This window comes from Musca autumnalis, unplaced genomic scaffold (assembly GCF_047663935.1).
Source record: "Musca autumnalis isolate F117 unplaced genomic scaffold, ASM4766393v1 scaffold_4, whole genome shotgun sequence".
Taxonomy (NCBI): domain Eukaryota; kingdom Metazoa; phylum Arthropoda; class Insecta; order Diptera; family Muscidae; genus Musca; species Musca autumnalis.
The window spans coordinates 126,970,805-126,990,944 of record NW_027411977.1 but is presented as its reverse complement, the minus strand read 5'-3'; the positions used below and the strand labels follow the sequence as shown (position 1 = coordinate 126,990,944).

The 20,140-nt window shown below is 36.1% G+C and overlaps 1 protein-coding gene across 7 annotated transcripts in view; it reads left to right on the top strand.

Annotated features, from left to right (window-relative positions):
• The window catches only part of LOC141403645 (uncharacterized), a 340,358-nt gene that overhangs the window by 302,302 nt on the left and 17,916 nt on the right, over positions 1-20,140 (top strand). For all 7 annotated transcript variants that reach the window (XM_073986380.1, XM_073986376.1, XM_073986381.1 and 4 more), the window contains one exon: positions 2,354-2,508. In XM_073986380.1, coding sequence (XP_073842481.1) covers positions 2,354-2,508 — 155 coding nt within the window. The remainder of the gene's footprint in view (positions 1-2,353; positions 2,509-20,140) is intronic.

Here is a 20,140-nt window from a genome sequence, read left to right as displayed (position 1 = left end):
TCTAGTTTTTAGTGCATTTAAAAATTAATTTTTTTGTAAATACATTTTTAAGATTTTCAATTTTATTTGTATATACTTGAGATTATAAATGATATTTAATGATGGGCTTACATTTATTAATTAAATGTATAATGTTAGTAAAAATTTATTTAGGTTGGTAGTTTCTCATCCTATTGATTTCAGTTAAGGCTTCGTTATTGCATGGCTTCCTTCCTGTTAGTTTCGAGCAATCCAGTTCTTCTATTCTTAATCCATCCAGCGATCTTTCGCGACTCAATGCCACATATGCTTGCCCTTCTTAGAAAAGCTTAGATCCTAGATACACCACTTCCACCGAACCTCCGAAAAACCACCACCGAACAACCTCCTCCGAACTTTCCCCTCTCAACATGCTCTTTCCATTTTCAACGGAACCCCATAACCAATTTAGGCCGAAAATGTAGATACAAACTTTAAAATGCCTGAAATTGGGTACCATTTTTAGGGGTTATATCAAAACCTAGACCTATGTCCACAATTTTTGGTGGAGAAGTTGGGAACTCGAAAACCAAGTTACAGCCATTTCGGCCCAAAAATTAGGACAAAAAACACTTGAAATCGGGTGGAGCCGTAATATGGGGGCTATACCAACACCTGGACCTATGTCACAATTTTTGGTGGAGAAATTTCTATACCATTGGGATCTCCAAATGCCAAGTTACACGCAATTCGGTATAAAAATGAAGATAAAATCCTTAAAACACTTGAAATCGGGCGGTACCGCTATATGGGGGTTATACCAAAACCTGGACCTATGTCCATAATTTTTAATGGATACGTTTCTGTACCGTTGGAAACCCTAGTTGTCAAAAAACAGCCAATACGGGCTTAAAATGACGATAAAATCCCTTAAAACGAGTGGTACCGCTGGATGGGAGCTACAGGAAAAAATGGACCCATATTGGTTTTGGTTTCATATTCATATATTGTCATCCAAATCTGAAAAGTGTACAAAGTTTTAGTTCGATTGGTCAATTACAACTGTGTTAAAAATGAGTTACCAGATTTGAAAAGCATGTAAAATTGAACACTGTACAACACTGTAAAAATGGACCAATATTGGTTTTGATTTCATATTAATGTATGGTCATCCAAATCTGAAAAGTTTGCAAAGTTTTAGTACGATTGGTCAACTGCAACTGTGTGAAAATGAGTTACCAGATTTTAAAAGCAAAATACCGGAAATTGGGTGGTACCGTTCTATGGGGGCTATAGGAAAAAATGGACCCATAATTGTCATCTAAATCTGAAAAGTGTGCAAAGTTTTACTTCTATTGGTCAACTGCAACCGTTTTAAAAATCAGTTACCAGATTTGAAAAGGGGGTTAAGTTAGACACCGTAAAAACACTGTAAGAATGGACCAATATTGGTTTTGATTTCATATTCATGTATTGTCATCCAAATCTGAAATGTGTGCAAATTTTAAGTTCGATTGGTCAACTGCAACTGTGTGAAAAATTAGTAACCTGATTTGAAAAGCAATTAGATAAAACACTGTAAAACAGTGTAAAAATGGACCAATATTGGTTTTGATTTCATATTCGTGTATTGTCATCCAAATCTGAAAAGTTTGCAAGGTTTTAGTTCGATTGATCAACTGCAACCGTGTTAAAAATGAGTTACCAGATTTGAACTAAACACACACCAAAGCAAGTTAAATAAAACACTGTAATAATAATAAAAACATTTTAATTTTTTTCTTTGAATTCTCTTTACTTGTGTTTTTTGAATTTTTGTTCTTGTTTTGTGCAGATATGTACAATTTCTACAACCAATTTGAAATAAAATTTCCAAAATTTTGATGCAGCTATGTCCAAAATGCAATTGCTGCTATAATGTGCACTAAAACAGAACATATTAAAAGGAATGTTGAGAATATTAAATAACCTTAACCTAGTTACCTCCATTACCATACATGTCACATTATCGCCCACCATTAGTTGTTGTAGTGAAATTACCCTTAATTAAATGGCATTGTCGTTGGTATAATTAATTGCGATATTTTACTTAAAACAACTTTAATTTTAATGTTATTTTCTTTTTTCTTCCATGTTTTATTTGTTGTTTTTCTTTCTTTTTTTGTTTCAATATTAACATTGCGCTTGTTTGTGATGCTTGTGTGGCATGTTTACACTACCTTTCCTTTTTCCATTGACCAACAACGTGTGGCCGGCGGTCATGTGTCTTCCTTAACAATCGTTTGTGGCACAATCACATCCTTACAAATCTCACAACACAAAAAACTGTATATCCCTACACACACGCACACACACCCAAACATACACGTGCGCATAAACTTTCACCACACAACAGCGAAAAGGAGCGTCAAATTAACAAGATTGAAGAGGAGAAACATCGCAAACGTGAACGTGAGCTGGGTAAAAACTATCTGCTGGAAACATACCTAAATGGTTTGGACGAGGCGGAATGTCAGCCGCAACCACAGGATGGCGAGGAAATTTTTATAGGTAAGAGATAGCAACAACAAAGTTCTACTTTACTACTTGAAATGCATAAATTATGAAATAATGAGAGAGACATAGCGGAGAGGAGAAGAGAAAGAAAGAACCGACCGATACAACACGCATTTTCATACATACATATATACAAAGAAGAAGAATGAAGTGGAATATAATAATAAACACCTTAGATCACTGATGGGCAGAAATGCTCTGCCTCACACACAAAAGTGTAAAAAATACATGAGTCTCTCGCAATTTGCCCATCAATGCCTTAGATATAGTCATAAAATTAAATGTGAAAATAATTTCAATTTGACTCTAGAATTTTTGGAAAGTTTAAGTTCATCGATTTCTGAGACTTAGTACTTTAGTGAACATACACACGGTGCTCTTGAACCAACTTTAAATGATAGGAGCTTACACCTGAGAAGTTTTTGCTGATACTGAAACTACAATGTCCATAGATAAGAAAAATCAAAAAATCCCCGGAGCGTTTTTTAAATAAATCGCGGTCAAAGTTCACATTTTTAGGGGTTTCACGATTTTGCTGGGAAACTGCAAACCCTATCAAAATGGAACTAAAGAAGATGTTGAATTATATGATATTTTCGTGAGTTTTTCCATTTTTGAGATATAGAAGTTCAAATTGGGACAATTCACTGACTGCATCGCAATTTCTCATCTTAAACTTATATATCTCAAAAATGGTACAACATAGGAACAAATTACGAAAGCCACTCTTGTAGAGCATTTTTACAGCTATCAGATTTACTCTAGTTTAATTTCGATATGACTTACCGTTTTCAAGAAAATCGTGAAAACCGAACAAAAAACCCTAAAATTGTGACCTGAACGTCTATATCTCAAAAATAGTAAAACGTAGGTACAAATCATAGCAAATAAACCTAAAAATGTGAACTTTAACCGCGATTTATTTAAAAATCTCTCCAGCGATTTTTTCTTGTTTTTGGATTTTTCTCATCTATGCACATTGCTGTTTCAGAATTCGCAAAAACTTTCCAGGTTGTTTTATATGGAGGCGACACAGTCAGTGCATTGTCCCAATTTTAACTTCTATATCTCAAAAATGGTAAACCATATGAAAATATCATAAAGGTCAATCTTGTAGAGAATTTTCATAGCTACAACATTTTCTATAATCTTATTTCGATAGAACTTGCGGTTTGCAAGCAATATCGTGAAAAACCTAAAAAACAGAACATTTGTTCCATAAGCCGAACTAAGAACAGATCTCCAATTCTCTCTGTTTGCTGCTTCGCTTTCTGGAATACCGCGCCTTTTCATCTCTTCATCCACTTATTTGCTCCATCTAAGCTTAGGCCTGCCAATTCTGCGTGCACCGCTATGTGGCACGTTTTTATACGCCTTTTTAGCGGGTTTATCATCGCTCATTCTTATGGCCTAGCCAATCATTGCATCTTGATACGTTTATTTATTTGGATGTCGTTGTATAGCAGATACAGCTCGTGGTTCATATGACGTCGATATTCACCGTCAACGCAGATTGGTGCATAGATCTTTCGAAGAATTCTTCTCTCAAACACACCAAGCACTGCCTTGTCTGCTTGGGAAAGTACCCAGCACGGCTAGTATCAGAGTATTGTAAAGCGTTGTTTTTGTTTGACGAGATATGGCTTTGTTCTTAAACTGCTTACTTTAGCCAAAGTAGCATCTGTTGGTCAATATAATTCTTCTTTTTATTTCACAACTGATGTCGTTACTACCTCAAAATTATAGGAACCAACGTCAACAGTTGGTCCGATCTCTATGGACGCATTGCGCGTCGACATCACATCGTCAACATCGTCTTCTCGCCGTTTACTGCCAGACCCACTTTAGCAGATTCCCTTTCGACTTTTGCAAAGGTATCAGTTACGTCCTTTACCGATCGATCTATGATGTCAATGTCATCGGCATAATCAAGCAACATATGGCTGTTTGTATATGTTGTGCCACTTCTTTTAACCTTCGCATCTCGTATAACCTGAATAAGTCACACAAAAGGCCGGATCCTTGTCTGAAACCTCTTTTGATGCTAAACTCTTCGGAGAGGCTCTTTCCTTTTTTTTTTAAATGAAGACCGGGTATCAGTTAATGTCATTCTTCAAAGCCTAATGAGCTTTGCAGGGATACCAAATTCAGACATGGCTTGGAATACCTTTGAATGTATGGGGCTGTCGAAGGCTGCTTTGTAATCGACAAAAGTGGTAGTTGTCAATCTGCTTCTCTCCAGGATTTACGGCAGGGTAAATATCTGGTCAATGGTGGATTTGCCAGGTCTAAAGCCGCATTGGTATGGTCCAATTATGTCATTGACCATAGGCTTTAGTCTTGTAGGTATTAGGGAGAAGACTGATGACCTTCTAGTTGGAGCATACAGTCTTATCTCCTTTCTTGCGGACAGGGCACAGGATGTTCGGGTTTCAATCAGGGTACTCGTTCTTCCTGCCAGATGGTGCTAACTAGCTGATGAATACACCTTATCAGCGTGTCGCCTACGGTTTTGAACAGCTTGGTTGGTAAGCTATCGGCTCATGTAGCCTTATTATTCGGTTATTGCTGTCTTTACCTCATCTTGGCTGGGCGGTATACAATCAATGGCACCTTCTGGGATTGGATCTGTGGTATCTTCGCCGTCTTCGCTACTATCAGATACCAACAGTTAGGAAAAATGTTCTTTCCATATCTTAAGCACACTATATGTATCAGTTACAAAATAACCTTTCTGGTCTCTACCGTAGGATGTGCATGTACCAAAGCCACCAGTTTGATGTTTGACTCTTTGGTAGAACTTTCGGACTTCATTCTGGCTCCTGTACATCTCGATTTTTGCACACTACCGCCTTTCCATTACCCTCTTTTTCCTGCGGAAAATACGTTTCTCTTCTCTCTTTTTCTCCCCATACGTCTCTCGTGCGCTACGAGTTGCTACTGATTGTAGAGTAGCCCTATATGCCGCATTTTTCTCTTCGGTAGCAGCACGACACTCCTGATCATACCATGGATTCCTTGGTGGAGGTCTCTGGTATCCAAGTATGGATTTTGCGGCTGTTTGCATGGAGTGGGCAATGCTTTGCCATTGTGCTGATGTTATCGGGACGAGGATTGATTTCCTTAAGCAATTGGCCTAGTTGATTGGAATATGCTGTGGTTATCCGATGTCCAACTTCCGCGATGTATCTGTTTGTGCTTTATTTGCAACGTTTAGACGGGTACGTACCTTTGCTGCAACAAGGTAGTGGTCCGAATCTATGCTTGCTCCTCGGAACGATCGTACATCCAACACGCTCGATGAATGTCTTCCATCTATCACAACATGATCAATTTGATTATTTGTTCTTTGATCTGGCGACAGCCAGGTTTCCTTAAGAATATAGAGATGCATAAATCTGGTACTCCTAAAATTGCAGTTTCAAAGTTCGCAACAACTTCACAGGTGTAAGCTCCTTTAATTTAAAGTTGGTTCAAGAGCACCGTGTATATACATATTTATGTATTAGCAAGTGGTTTTAAAATAGAACTACATAAGTCGACCTATGTACATTTTGAATTATTGGTGCCACGTAGATGTACGTTTTGAGAGCAATCCTTGGCAAACGTAGGGTATGAAAGATATCAAGCCACAACCCTGGCCGACTTTAACATGGCAATGCCCTAGTCTTATCTTGGGCCCTCTTTCATCTCAAGTTGACACTGACCTCACCGTGGTGTCACCTGGGGAGCTGCTTTTAATACCCGGTTGGTAGTGAGTTAACAGGTGCCGCACGTTGCCCCATAGAAAGAACATGAATTTGACATAGAGCAAGTAGCCCGCCACTACAAAGAACATTGTACTATAAAAAAAAAAAAACAAAGAAAATAACAATTTTTGGTCGCCTTGCACTCAGAAGATCTCAGTTCGATTCCCAGGCCAGGCAACATCAAATTTTCAAAAATACCCCTCGGTAATAAAATAGCTTACGTGCCTCTTCCGATCGGTCCGCGTAACATCGCCAAACGTGATTGAGCTTAATCTTCCTTCTTAAATGGGTTCGAGAGTCACTTAACCGTTGCCTACAATTCACTTGTTCCGGCTCCAATGTTGCAACTCTTCTAATGACGTAGCCACTCGTTCTGTTTATGCTCACCGACCAACCTGTTAGCATTCAGTGCCAGCTCCCTGATTCTGTGATCAGTGGGGTTGGCTCGACGAAGTTTATAACGCCCATTTGCTAATACCGCCGCCCCTGCGGGGAAAGTTAGTCTCACTTCTGGTACTCGACCAAGAGGTATATACGAGCGGCTGGAGCAGTGATGATTTCTGGGTACGTTCTCTCTGCTACCTGAAAATCAGAAGGTTTGGGAAGATTTCTGAAGCGGGGATAAGTAAACTCACTGAAAGTAGGATGGGAAAGCTACCATCCATGATTGATGAAAGTGCAGCCTTCAGAGGAGATGAGATTTAGCGTTCCTAATTTCATTTGCAGCATCATACATTGTATATTGTGGTGGTTCCTCCTCGGCAGGAAGATATCTAATGTGAATCAGTATTCTTCTCTTCGGTCTGTCATTCCCGGGCTGCTAGATAAACGTCTTCTGTACTACCTGAACATGAGAATGGTTGGGGAGATCTCTGAAGCTGTGATTAGTGAACTCTCGGAAACTCGGCCAATTAGCATCTTCATGATTGATGAAAGTGCGACGTTCATGCAATCGGACGGTCTGCTGATGGGCAGAATTATGGTAATCTGACCCAAGAGAAATGACGGATGGTTGTATCTGGCAAACTGTGACACTCTCCGCTAATTCTGGCAGGGGCGCACAGTGTTGCCGCTTCCCTACAAAAGTGGACAAAAATAGAAGGAGTTGACCTAGGTTGATAAATTTTTGCACAAGTACTTATAAGGGTATAGAAAAGAAAAATTTCAACTTTGGTCCATAACGGTTCAGATTTGGATATAGCCCCCATATATATCATTCCCTGATTTTGCTATAACTCGGTCAATTTTAATCGAATAGCCTTCAAATTTTATATGTGATATTTTCTTAGGCCCCTGAATATCTATACCGATTTTCAGATTTGGATATAGCCCCCATATATATCTTTTCCCGATTTTGCTATAAATCTCTCAATGTTTGATGAATAGCCTTCAAATTTAACATGGGATGTTTCCTCAGGCCACTGTTCAGTTTTACGGATTTTTTATTTGATTTCGCAAAAATCGGTACAGATTTGGATATAGCCTCCATATATCTTCAACCGATTTTGCTATAAATCGGACAATTTTTGAAAAATTGCCTTCAAAATTTAACATGGGATGTTTTCTTAAGCCTTTTTTCAGTTTCACCGATTTTGACAGAAATCGGTTTAGATTTGGATATAGTTCTCATATATTTTCGCCCGATTTTATGTATTCGATGCACTAAACACGCAATGTATGTCAGATATTGATTAAATCAGGATAATATGACGTAACTATCCGTAATTGAGCGGCATCGGGCGAAATTATATATGGAAGCCATATTCAATACTGAATCGATATGGACCAAAGTTGATATTTTTCATTCCTGTGCCCTCATTAGTACTTGTGCAAACATTCATCAACCTACGTCAACGGTAAAACTGAACATGGGCTTGAGGAACAACCCATGTTAAATTTGAAGGGTATTCATCAAAAATTGAGCGAATTATAGCAAAATCGGGGAAAGATATATATGGGGGCTATAGGCTGTTCGATCAGAATTGACCGAGTTATAGCAAAATCGGGGAAAGATGTATATGGGGGCTATATCCAAATCTGATCCGATTTTTGTGAAAATCATTATAGCTATTCAGGGGCCTAAGAAAATAACACATACTAAATTTGAAGGCTATTCGATCAAAATTGAACAAATTATAGCAAAATCGGGAAAATATATATATGGGGGCTATATGAATATATATATGGGCGCCCTCACTATACTGTCTTTGCAAAGAAGTTCGTATCTGCATTAGAGCCAGGCTCAGCCGAGACAGGTATGTATTGAACAGACTGGTGCATCAACGCTTGGTTTCCTAGCCTTAGATTTCAGCACCGCCGCGATCTTGATATTCTTCCGACTCATAATCCACTATTTCCTTGATTTTAGCTCGAAGTCCATTGCTATAGAGGATCCATTTTCAGAGATTGAAATAGCAACGGCTGGTGTGAAGTATTGCGTATGCGTCTGCAGTTTTGGGGGGTCTGCGGGGAAATTTCGTATTCTGTTGACGATGACGACTCACTGTGAGCTGTGCTCATGCAGCATAATCCCTGCACGCAGAGAAAAAAAAATATGTTTGATTCAACAATATTCCAAGAGCAAAATATATAATGTTAACATATTGTTGGACTCCTTATGAGTATTTTCAATCCAATAATCGTTATTGTTACACTGGACTATATTATGTGTTCTAAATATAAATATGCATTGTCACTTTGACACTATAACGTTTTAGACCAAACATGTAATTACGATAGTTTTGGTCAAAGGTAACTATATTATTTTCGCAAATAACAATACTTTTGGTCAAAACGGACAATAAATATTGTTAGAACTTACAATAGTTTTGGTCAGAAGTAACAATATTTATTGTTAGAATTTATAATAGTTTTGGCCAAAATGGACAATAAATATTGTTAGAACTTACAATAGTTTTGGTCAGAAGTAACAATATTTATTTTAGCAATTCAAAATAGTTTTGATCAACATGGACAATAAATATTGTTAGAACTTACAATAGTTTTGGTCAGAAGTAACAATATTTATTTTTGCAATTCAAAATAGCTGTGATCAAAATGGACAATAAAAATTGTTAGAACTAACAATAGTTTTGGTCAGGAGTAACAATATTTATTGTTGTAATTCACAATAGTTCTAGTAAAAATGAACAATAAATATTGTTAGAACTTAAAATAGTTTCGGTCAGAAGTAACAATATTTATTTTTGCAATTGACAATAGTTTTGGTCAGAAATAACAATATGTATTGTTGCAATGCGAAATTGTTGGAATAAGCATTGTATACATACCTTTTTAATGCGTTACATTTTAAAAAATATAAAAAGTTTCATTGTATTATTTATTTTATAAATGATTTTTATAAATTAAAATAACACTGCTTTAAAACCTGTAAGATAATTTTCATTTCGACTGACGCTAATTTTATTTAGTTTAACACAGAGTCGTCTCTTGATGTGCAAATAAAGCATGTTGTGATTCCAAGTCGTTAGTAGAATTTGAAGCTAAATAAGAAAAAGAAAATGCGTTAGAAATATCGCTTAGTAAAAGTTCAAAAAGAAGATACTTACTAATTAATTTTATGTCCAAAACAAAATCGGTTGAAGAAATGTATTGTAATACCAAATTACTGAATACAATTGGTTTTAGAGATAATTCTTAATAAACATTTCCACTCCAGCTGGCGGCGATTAGTTTTATGTTTTCATAACTAAATTTAAAAAGCCAGCCAAACAATCCTTAACCCGCTAAATTAAAAAAATAGTATCATGAAGTTAGTTAAAAAGAGATACACAAAAAAAATTCTAGATTATGATAGTTCCTGCCATCGGTATTGTTAATGATTTTTACAATATTGCGGAATTTCGAAAGTTGTTTTTCTTTTTTATGTTTGGAGCAAAATATGGTATTTTTGGATTGCAATTAAAATGTTTGAACAAAACAAATAAATTGTTGTAACAAAAATTGATGTTTTTGTTTCAACAAAAGCGAAAATTATTTTTTCTTTGCGTGTGCCTTAGTCCTTAAATGGACGATTCCAGAATAGCAGCTGGTGGTTCCGAATCAATCCGTTATCGAAGAACCCATCCCTGTGGAATTGATAGTTGCGCTCAATACCCTCAAATCGTCACCACAAAAAGTTTTCGAGACGCACCCCACCAGCAACGAAAATTCCAATAGTCGCAATTTCATTCATCCTGAACTAGTTTAAAGTGGTACTAGTACAAAATTCATCCCTCAGTGATGGCAAGGGAACTAATTGACACCTTTTTATCCCCAAGTAACTGAAAAGGAGTCAGTTCAAATATTAAATCACAAATAAAAAACACCACTTTTCTAAAGAGCAACTGAAGAGAGGAACGATACCACATACTGGAATATGATTGTAAATTTGGAACTAGTACAATACCATGTACGGCTAATGCATAGAGAGCCAATTGGTTACTTTCTGGGACATCCGCATGCAAACGTTTGCAGTTGGTAGCACTGTGGAACTAGTTATGTAACATTTAGAATCGAATAGTTCCCGATACCAAACGAGGTCATCACTCCACTTTTCTAACAGCAAGAAAACTAAATATTCCATATTCGTTCAGAACATTTCATGAAAGAGACTATGCAAAGTTTTGAAGAACATTTTTGGGAAATTGATTTTAAGAATTTGTGAACGTTTCAACACAAATTACCCCCCTATATCCAATCGGTGTTGTAACTGACATGCGGTTGATTTCTGTTTATTTATAAAGATTACATATACATTTAATTGGGTGCCACCGTGGTGCAATGGTATGCACGCCCACCTTGCACACATAAGGTCGTGGGTTCGATTCCCCGGCCAGGCAACATCAAAACACTTTTCAACGGTGGCAAAATACCCCTCAGTAATGTTGGCGACATTTCCTGAGTATTTCAGCCATGTAAAACTTCTGTACAAAAGTGGTGTCTTAGACACGCCGTTCGGACTCGGCGATAAACTGTAGGTCCCATATCATTGAGCTAATATGAATCGGGGTGCACTCATTGATATGAGAGAAGTCTCCCTTGTCCCTATGGGATGTTGTGGAACAATTATATATTATATATATATACATTTAATTAGTATTTTCACCGATATTTGTATATTGTACATAGTGCTCATTTACTCAAAAAAAATTTTCAAGTTGATACCTCTAAAACTCAACGAGTTGCAGCACTCTAAACTTTTTCTGTTGAAATTCACAATGATAGTGATAGGCAACAAGTTGCGACACAAAATTGCGTAGAATAGCTTTGTTGTTGTAAGATTTTACGCAATATGTGTTTAAAACATTACACACTTTGAGTTGCGATTTTAGATACAATTTATTGTAATTTTAAGCACTTTTGTATGTAGGTTTATGCAGATGTACCCAAATGTACACATCATATCTGAATTTGTTTAATAAAACTACATTTTGAATACTGAGAAACAATTTTTCTATTTATATACATATATATAATCATAACATATTTCATTTATGTAATTAAAAATACTAATAAAAGTAAATATATATTTAATTATATATACAGTCTGTTTGAAGAACTCTAAACTTTTATAATAATTAAAATTATCTATGTCATTAAAAAATCTTTTACACATTAATGCACAACATTTTCTGCTTTTAAGCACTTTTTCAAAAATTTGTTTATTGATTTTTTTACTTCTTGTTTTAATTTATTAAAAAAACAATATGTTCTCAACCTTTAGTCCGGTTCGAACAAAGAAATGCGAGCAACTAACAAGTTTTTTGAGTTTGTTGTTCTTCTGGTTAAAAATGTATTTCTTATTGTTTGTGTTTAAATTTAAACACATCCTGTTGCAATTGCAGTTCTTGCAACACTTTAGGTTTGAAATTAAACAGATTGTTTTTAATTTCAAGCATATTCTGTTGTTGTTTGAAATTACGCATTTTCCTAAACTGCACTATAATTTCCTAATTTTTGCGCACCGCCTAGAAAATCAACAAAAAATCACAGTGATTCAACAAAATAGATTTTTGAGTTTTTGAAGCACTACAAACAGTTCAAATCATGATTGATATTGCATATAAATTTGCAAATGACGATCCAGGTTTTATTTGTTTTGTAATAATCTTTTTAAGTTGGGAAGTCAAATTTCAATCGGCAACTTAAAACCCGTGTTTTCGAAACTACATTTATTGAGATGTGACACTCTTTGAGTAAATGAGCGATATATATTTTCCCGTAAACTATGTACTATATTTTGCTATACATTTCATTTCCGAACCATTTGTTTCTTTCAAAACTTTTTTGTTATTTTGCACTTCGCATAATTAACTCAAAATTCGTATAAATTCTAACAAGTATCAACTTACAAATATTGAATATTGTGTTGATATTCAAAGAACGATTTTATTGAAAATTCTTGAAAAGATTAAAGAAAGTTTGTTGTGTTCGCTTTCTTTTGAATTTTTTCCTTTTCTGAAATGCCAATCTTTTTAAGTCAATAATTCCCTGGTTTAATGGTAAGGCTTATGCGATTGGAATGTTTGCTTTTGTTCAAATGGATTATTGGAAATGGTTTGTGCGCAGTATGTTTCATAATACCATCCATACACTTTTGATACTTCTTAGCTAGTTGAATAAAGTTATTTAAGTTTTTGGTGTGATAGGTATTTAGTTTTGGGTGTTAATCGGCAATATATTAGGACTGTCTGTTAACATTTCCAGCAAATCTTACTCAGTTACATATTTTTGGGGATTAATCTTGCCATCCACAATTGTGATGAAATAGGAGCTAAGACGGAAATCTTCCTCCAATCCGTCCCGTTTTTTTATAATAATGTTTGTTCGCTAAAAGCAAATGTCTGTGAATAACTTGAAAGGATTGTATGGATCAAAGCATTCTATTTCTCTTTTCAGATTGTAGGGTAAGAAATGTAAATTAAGGTTGATTGTCCCGGTATACGGTGCACTGGGGTCCCAGCCCGCGACAAGAATAAACAAATTGATGTCTACAAATTATGATGGTAACTCTTCAAATCTTTTGTAGACACATCAAATTTTGATTTTACAATTTCTAACGGTACTTGCTAAAACAGAGCAACAAAATTGAACATTTCTATGTGAAGGAATTGAGACATTCAAAATACCCTTAACACAGTGACAGTTTACAAGTGATATCACAAAATAGTATTGTGAAATATTAATTTATTAAGAAATGGTTTAATTAATTTAATTGTTTTAAAATGGCAACATCATAAACTTGTATGTTTATTTTGTAGTAAAATTCATCTCTTTTGGAACGTTTTTTATTTAATATTGTGAATATAAAAAAACTTTTAATACCTTGGATACTCACGGATTCTCACGTTATTTTCTATTGAATGTTCGTGGAAGCTTCCAGAATTAGAAAAAAATTATTTCGTCTGCCGAAAGTTGCCCAGCGGTGTTCAGTTTTTATTATACTGACTATACTAGGAGTTTTGTGAATTTGGCGTCGCACAGTGTGGCCAAATTCAATATTTTGTACCAAAAAATCCAAAAAAAAAAACTTGTCGAAAATTCCCAAAAATTTTACATGAAGGGATAGAAAACATGCTAGCTAAGAGAGAAAAACAATAATGTCAAATGCTGTACCCAGGGCTTCGGAGTCGAGCCATTTTAGGTCAGACTCAGACTCCGACTCCAGTCCAATTTTTTCACGACTCCGACTCCAACTCCGTAGTCGACTCCAAAAATAAATTCCAACACAAAAAATGTATTAAATATTTCCTTTTCAGTTCGGTTTACCTTGCTGTTATCTATCCAGTGATAATAAAAAATCCAAATTACAGTCATTCCATTGTGAAATCTTCAAAATACGATACATCTGGAGGTATACCGGACCTACATATATTGTTAGTTCTCTTTGCGAAGGTTTTCTATCCGTTGAGAATCCGGAATACAATGTAACACCCACTTCAGTAAAAACACGTAACAAAACCCTTCAAAATAATTGAAATCGTACAGTATCGTTATAAGGTCTCCCTACCAAAAAAAAAAAAAAACATCTACGCATTTGTCTGTACCCAATGATACCCGTAATTGTTTTCCGATAACACTCTTTGTAATTTTTTGAGCTTGAAAATTAACCATATTCTAACATAGCAGCGTGATTGAGGACCAATTGAGGCCTTGATGTCAAAAGCGATCATTTTGTCAAAACTGTTAGGAATTTAGATTTACTCTTTGAGGTAAAGTTGTAGCTCTTTGCCGTCCAGGTCATAATCGCCGAGGTCAAATTCCATTTACATTTTTTCTGGCGTTTTGGTCTGTAGAAACGGTTCTTAAAGGTAAAAATAGCAAAAAAAAAACAATGTAATGTGACAAAAAACCTATGTATACCTACAATTCTTTGCAGGAATTTCGCTTGGATAATGTGTTAATACATTAAGTTTGGTTAAGCAGAACAGATAATCGGAAATAATTAATAGACACGCCTGATATGGGCATTACATTTAATCGAAAATTCATTTGATCTCTTCTCATCGAAGAACAACAGGATTTCCCATAGCATAGAAAATATCTCTTCATAGAGAGACAATATGTCAAGTACGTTTTCTTACAGATGAGCACTTAGAAGCAGCTTGGTTCTTCAAAAGACAAAATTTTCTCATAGCAATGGAGTGTATTTTAAAAAAAATGGCTGGAAGATCATCTTGCAGAAGACTCTAACTTTTATAATACAAATTCAGCAAACAGTCTAGTAGGATTAATGACTTTCCTATAAAAGTCCATTTGGTCTTCAGTACGATTTCTCGCAGGATATGTAACCATTATTCCAACGTGTATTATAAACAATCAAATGACCCAAAAATGTTTCCCATGTGCATTTTGTAATCAACATAGAGATTAAAATGGTTGTATTTAAATTATGGACGTTTAATTGATTTAACAATTTTTGACGCACTGTATAATAGCTGCCATGACACAAAGCATGAGTTTGGTTGCGGATTTGTAGTTGGTCGGAGGTTAAAACATAAGGTCTCCAGCTTCACCCCAGTGAATGAAAGACTCGCTGCAATTCGATTAAAAGCAAAATTCTTTAACATCAGCTTTATTTGCGCTCATGCTCCCACTGAAGACAAGGACGAACAGACCAAAGATATATTTTACGAGCGCTTAGAAGAAACTTATGACTGTTGCCCTGCCCATGACGTTAAAATTATACTAGGCGATTTTAATGCCAAAATTAGAAAGGAGAATATCTTTGGGCCAACAGTCGGGAAATTCAGTCTCCACAGTGAAACATCTGACAATGGTATGAGGCTGATTGACTTTGCCGCTGCAAAAGACATGGTAGTTAGAAGTACCACATTTAATCATCTCGATATTCATAAGGGCACCTGGCTGCCTCCAGATCAGAAAACAAGAAATCAAATTGATCATGTTGTGATAGATGGAAGACATTCATCGAGCGTGTTGGATGTACGATCGTTCTGAGGCGCAAACATTGATTCGGACCACTATCTTGTTGCAGCAAAGGTACGCACCCGCTTAAACGTAGCAAAGAAAGTACGAACAGACACAACACAAAAGTTAGACATCGGTAAGCTGCAATCTCAACAGATAGCCACAGCATATTCCACTCAACTAGCCCAATTGCTTAATCAAAGCACTCCTCATCCCGATAATATATCATGGGCAATGGCAAAGCATTGCCCACTCCATGCAAACAGCCGCAAAATCCATACTTGGATACCAGAGACCTCCACCAAGGAATCCATGGTATGATCAGGAGTGTCGTGCTGCCACCGAAGAGAAAAATGCGGCATATAGGGCTACTTTACAATCCGTAGCAACGCGTAGCGCACGAGAGAGATACAGGGAGAAAAGGAGAGAGGAGAAACGTCTTTTCCGCAGGAAAAAGAGAGAGATGGAAACGCGGGAGTGTGAAAAAATCGAGATGTACAGGAGCCAGAATGAAGTCCGAAAATTCTACCAAAGAGTCAAGCATCAAACTGATGGCTTTGGTACAGGCACATCCTCCTGTAGAGACCAGCAAGGTAAGTTGGTAACTGATACAGATAGCGTACTCAGGATATGAAAAGAAAAAGAACAAAACTGTCCAATAGCAGCGAAGACGACGAAGATACCACTGTCCCAATCCCACAAGATGGTATTGAATGTATACCGCCCAGCCAAGATGAGGTAAAGACAGCAATAAATCGGCTGAAGAATAATAAGGCAGCAGGAGCCGATGACTTACCAGCCGAGCTGTTCAAAACCGGATGCGACACGCTGATAAGGTGTATGCATCAGCTAGTTAGCTCCATCTGACAGGAAGAACGCGTACCCGACGATTGGAACCTGAGCATCCAGTGTCCCGTCCACAAGAAAGGAGATAAGACTGTATGCTCTAACTATAGGGACATCAGTCCTTTTGCCTACAAGATATTGTCAGGTATATTGTGCGAACGACTAAAGCCCATGGTCAACGAAATAATTGGACCTTACCAATGCGGCTTTAGACCTGGCAAGTCCACCATCGACCAGATATGTACCCTGCAGCAAATCCTGGAGTAGACCCAATAGATGCAGATCGACACCTACCACCTTTTTGTCGATTATAAAGCAGCCTTCGACAGCCCTCTACGTTCAAAGGTATTCCAAGCCATATCAGAATTTGGTATCCCAGCAAAGCTCATTCGGCTTTGTAAAATTACTCTAACTGACACAAGATCTTCAGTTAAAATAGGAAAGAACCTCTCCGAAGAGTTTTGTGCCAAAAGAGGTTTCAGGCAAGGAGACAGCCTTTCGTGTGATCTTTTTAACATCCTGCGAGAAAAGGTTATACGAGAGGCAAACGTCAAAAGAAGTGGCACAATCTACACCAATAGCCACATGTTACTTGATTATGCTGATGATATAGACATCATGGGAAGATCAGTAAAAGAAGTAACCGATACCTTTATTAAGGTCGAAGGAGAATCTGCTAAAGTGGGTCTGGCGGTAAACGGCGAGAAGACCAAGTTGATGGTGTCGACGCACAATGCGTCCAATGAGATCTGACCAACTGTTGAAGTTGGTTCCTATAATTTTGAGAAAGTAAAAGACTTCGTATACCTCGGCACCGTCGTAAACACAACAAACGACATCAGTTGTGAAATAAAAAGAAGAATTGTATTGGCTTGCAGATGCTACTTTGGCTTAAGTAAGCACTTCAAAAACAAAGCCACAACTCGTCAAACAAAAATAACGCTTTACAAAACACTGATACTACCCGTGCTGATGTATGGTTCCGAAGCCTGGGTACTTGCGCAAGCAGATAAGGCAGTGCTTGGCGTGTTTGAGAGAAAAATTCTTCGAAAGATCTAAGAACCGATCTGCGTTGACGGTGAATACCGACGTCGTATGAACCACGAGCTGTATCTGCTATACAACGACATCAATATAGTTAAACGTATCGAGATGCAGTGATTGCGTGACTAGGCCATATAATAAGAATTAGCGATGATGAACCCGCCAAAAAGGCGTATAAATTCGAGCCACAAGGCGGTGCACGCAGAATTGGCAGGCCAAAGAATAGATGGCGCAAACAAGTGGATGAAGAGATGACAAGGCACGGTAGTCCAAAAAGCGAAGCACGAAACAGAGAAAATTGGAGATCTTTTCTTAGTTCGGTCTATGGAACAACTGTTCTGTAGTGGGCCAGCTAAGTAAGTAAGGAAGATCGCAAGGAAATTCGTCGATTGTGTGTGGACTATATTATCAAGACTTATTTTTTAATGGTTATTTTTGCTATCCGATAGTATGAAGAGTAACATATTAAATTGTGTTTACAAATAATCGAATGTGCGTTACAGTTGTATAGAATAGCCTAATTTGTTTTGGAACCTTTTAAAGTGTATTTTTATAATTACTCCAATTTTAATAGGATATAACTAAAAAGTTCCACGAGGTTCTTAATGGTACACAAATTTAGACAAGCTCTCATACGACCTGTGTTTAGAAGTAATTGGATGTGCGTTACAGTTGTATAGAATAACCTAATTTGTTTTTGAACCTTTTAAAGTGTATATTTAAAATTACTCCTTTTTTAATAGGATATAAATAAAGAGTTGCACGAGGTTCCACTGTTCAAATTTAGACGAGCTTTCATACAATCAATTTCTCAATAGATTGATTGCGAGCATGTGCGACGCCGGAGCTTATACCCCCCTATAATGGTTCCATCCGATTTTATGTAATTTCAAGATTTTATCTAGAATAATCAACAGATTTAGCTAAAAATAGAAATATAACATTTTCTCCAAGTAAAAAATTTCCTCACAAAATATTGTAAATATTAACGGTACCGCCTGTTTTAAGAGTTTGTAAGGTTTCTGGCACATTTTTGAAGCAAATTGGATGAAAATTGATATTTCAGGATCTCGACAAGTGAGAATCATTCCTTAAAAAAATTTTCAATGTAGGTCCATGTTTTGATAATGCCCCTATATTAGGGTACTGCCCATTTTACGGTTTTAAAGCGTTTTGGACACATTTTCGAACCGAATTAGCTCAAAGTTGAAATTTCGATCGTTAATCTCGACGCTATTTTGAAACTTATTAATTAATATAATGCTTATTATGTGCTATTTATTATCCATTACCATTTTTTGTATTGCCATGTCTCTCAAAATTTCAAAGAATTCAAAAACTACAAAATATTATTTAAACAGGGAAATATTACCATTTTTTCGATAAGTAAATAGCCTTACATGAATTTAATATGTTGTATTTTTGTAATAGTATACTTATTGATTGAATTATTTTAAGTCGTTAAAACACAAGTTTATATTTGAGAAAATTAAGTTTTATGCTTTTATATCTTCAAATCTTTATTATAAATAACTCTAAGAAATTATAAATTCTGATTAAAATGTATATGGAGATTTCTGAGTGAAATCGGACAATTTACAAAATGTAATTTTTGATTTCCTTTATTTTTTGCTGTGGTGATGCTGCTCATCAGCAAAATATTTCAGTATATTTTCAGATTTTGAAAAAGTCGAATTCTGTAAAATCTATTCTTTAATATTGATCCAATTTGAAAAAATCTTTTTTCGTATGTTTTGTTGTTTAATCAGTTATCAACTAAAAATAGAAACAAGTAAAAAAGCATTAAGTTCGGCCGGGCCGAACTTTTCATACCCTCCACCATAAAATATTCATTCCCGTCCCCAACTTTAAGTGAGTACGTTAAAATGTCAGATAATGTACATAAAATGCTTCATTCGGGAGGCCCTTTTTATGGTGCCTATATCTAACTGTTGACAATTTTTGGTGGGCTAGAAATTGGGAGATACTGTTATATAGGGGTTATAATAAAACATGGGCCTATGTTGACAGTTTTTGATGGGAGCCCCTAATAACTCCTAATTCGGTTAAAAAATTTAGCTAGAATCCTCAAAATATCGAAAATCGGTACATAACGTGGGAACTTCAAATGTCATTAACAGCTAGTTCGGAGGTATCTGGGCTATATGAGAATATGAACTTAAATGAACAATTTTTGTTGCAGAATTTTTGTTGACTTTTAAATTTCAAAGTACAGAAAATTCGTCCAAAAAATAAAGCTAAGGCACGGAAAATCGGGAGGTTTGTTTTGGGGCTATACAAAAACATGGACCTACTTTCGGTTAAACATTTTAAGTAAAATCCTCAAAGTACCGAAAATCGGGAAGTATCGTTATAATGGGGCTATGTTGAAAATTGTTGATGCAGATGTGTGGTGACCACTACAACCTTCAAATGTCAAATTACAGTTAGTTATGTTAAAAATTGTAGCTAAAATTGCCAAATTACTGAAAATTGGGAGGTACCGTTACATGGGAGCTATATCCGAACATGGACCTATGTTGACAATTTTTGAT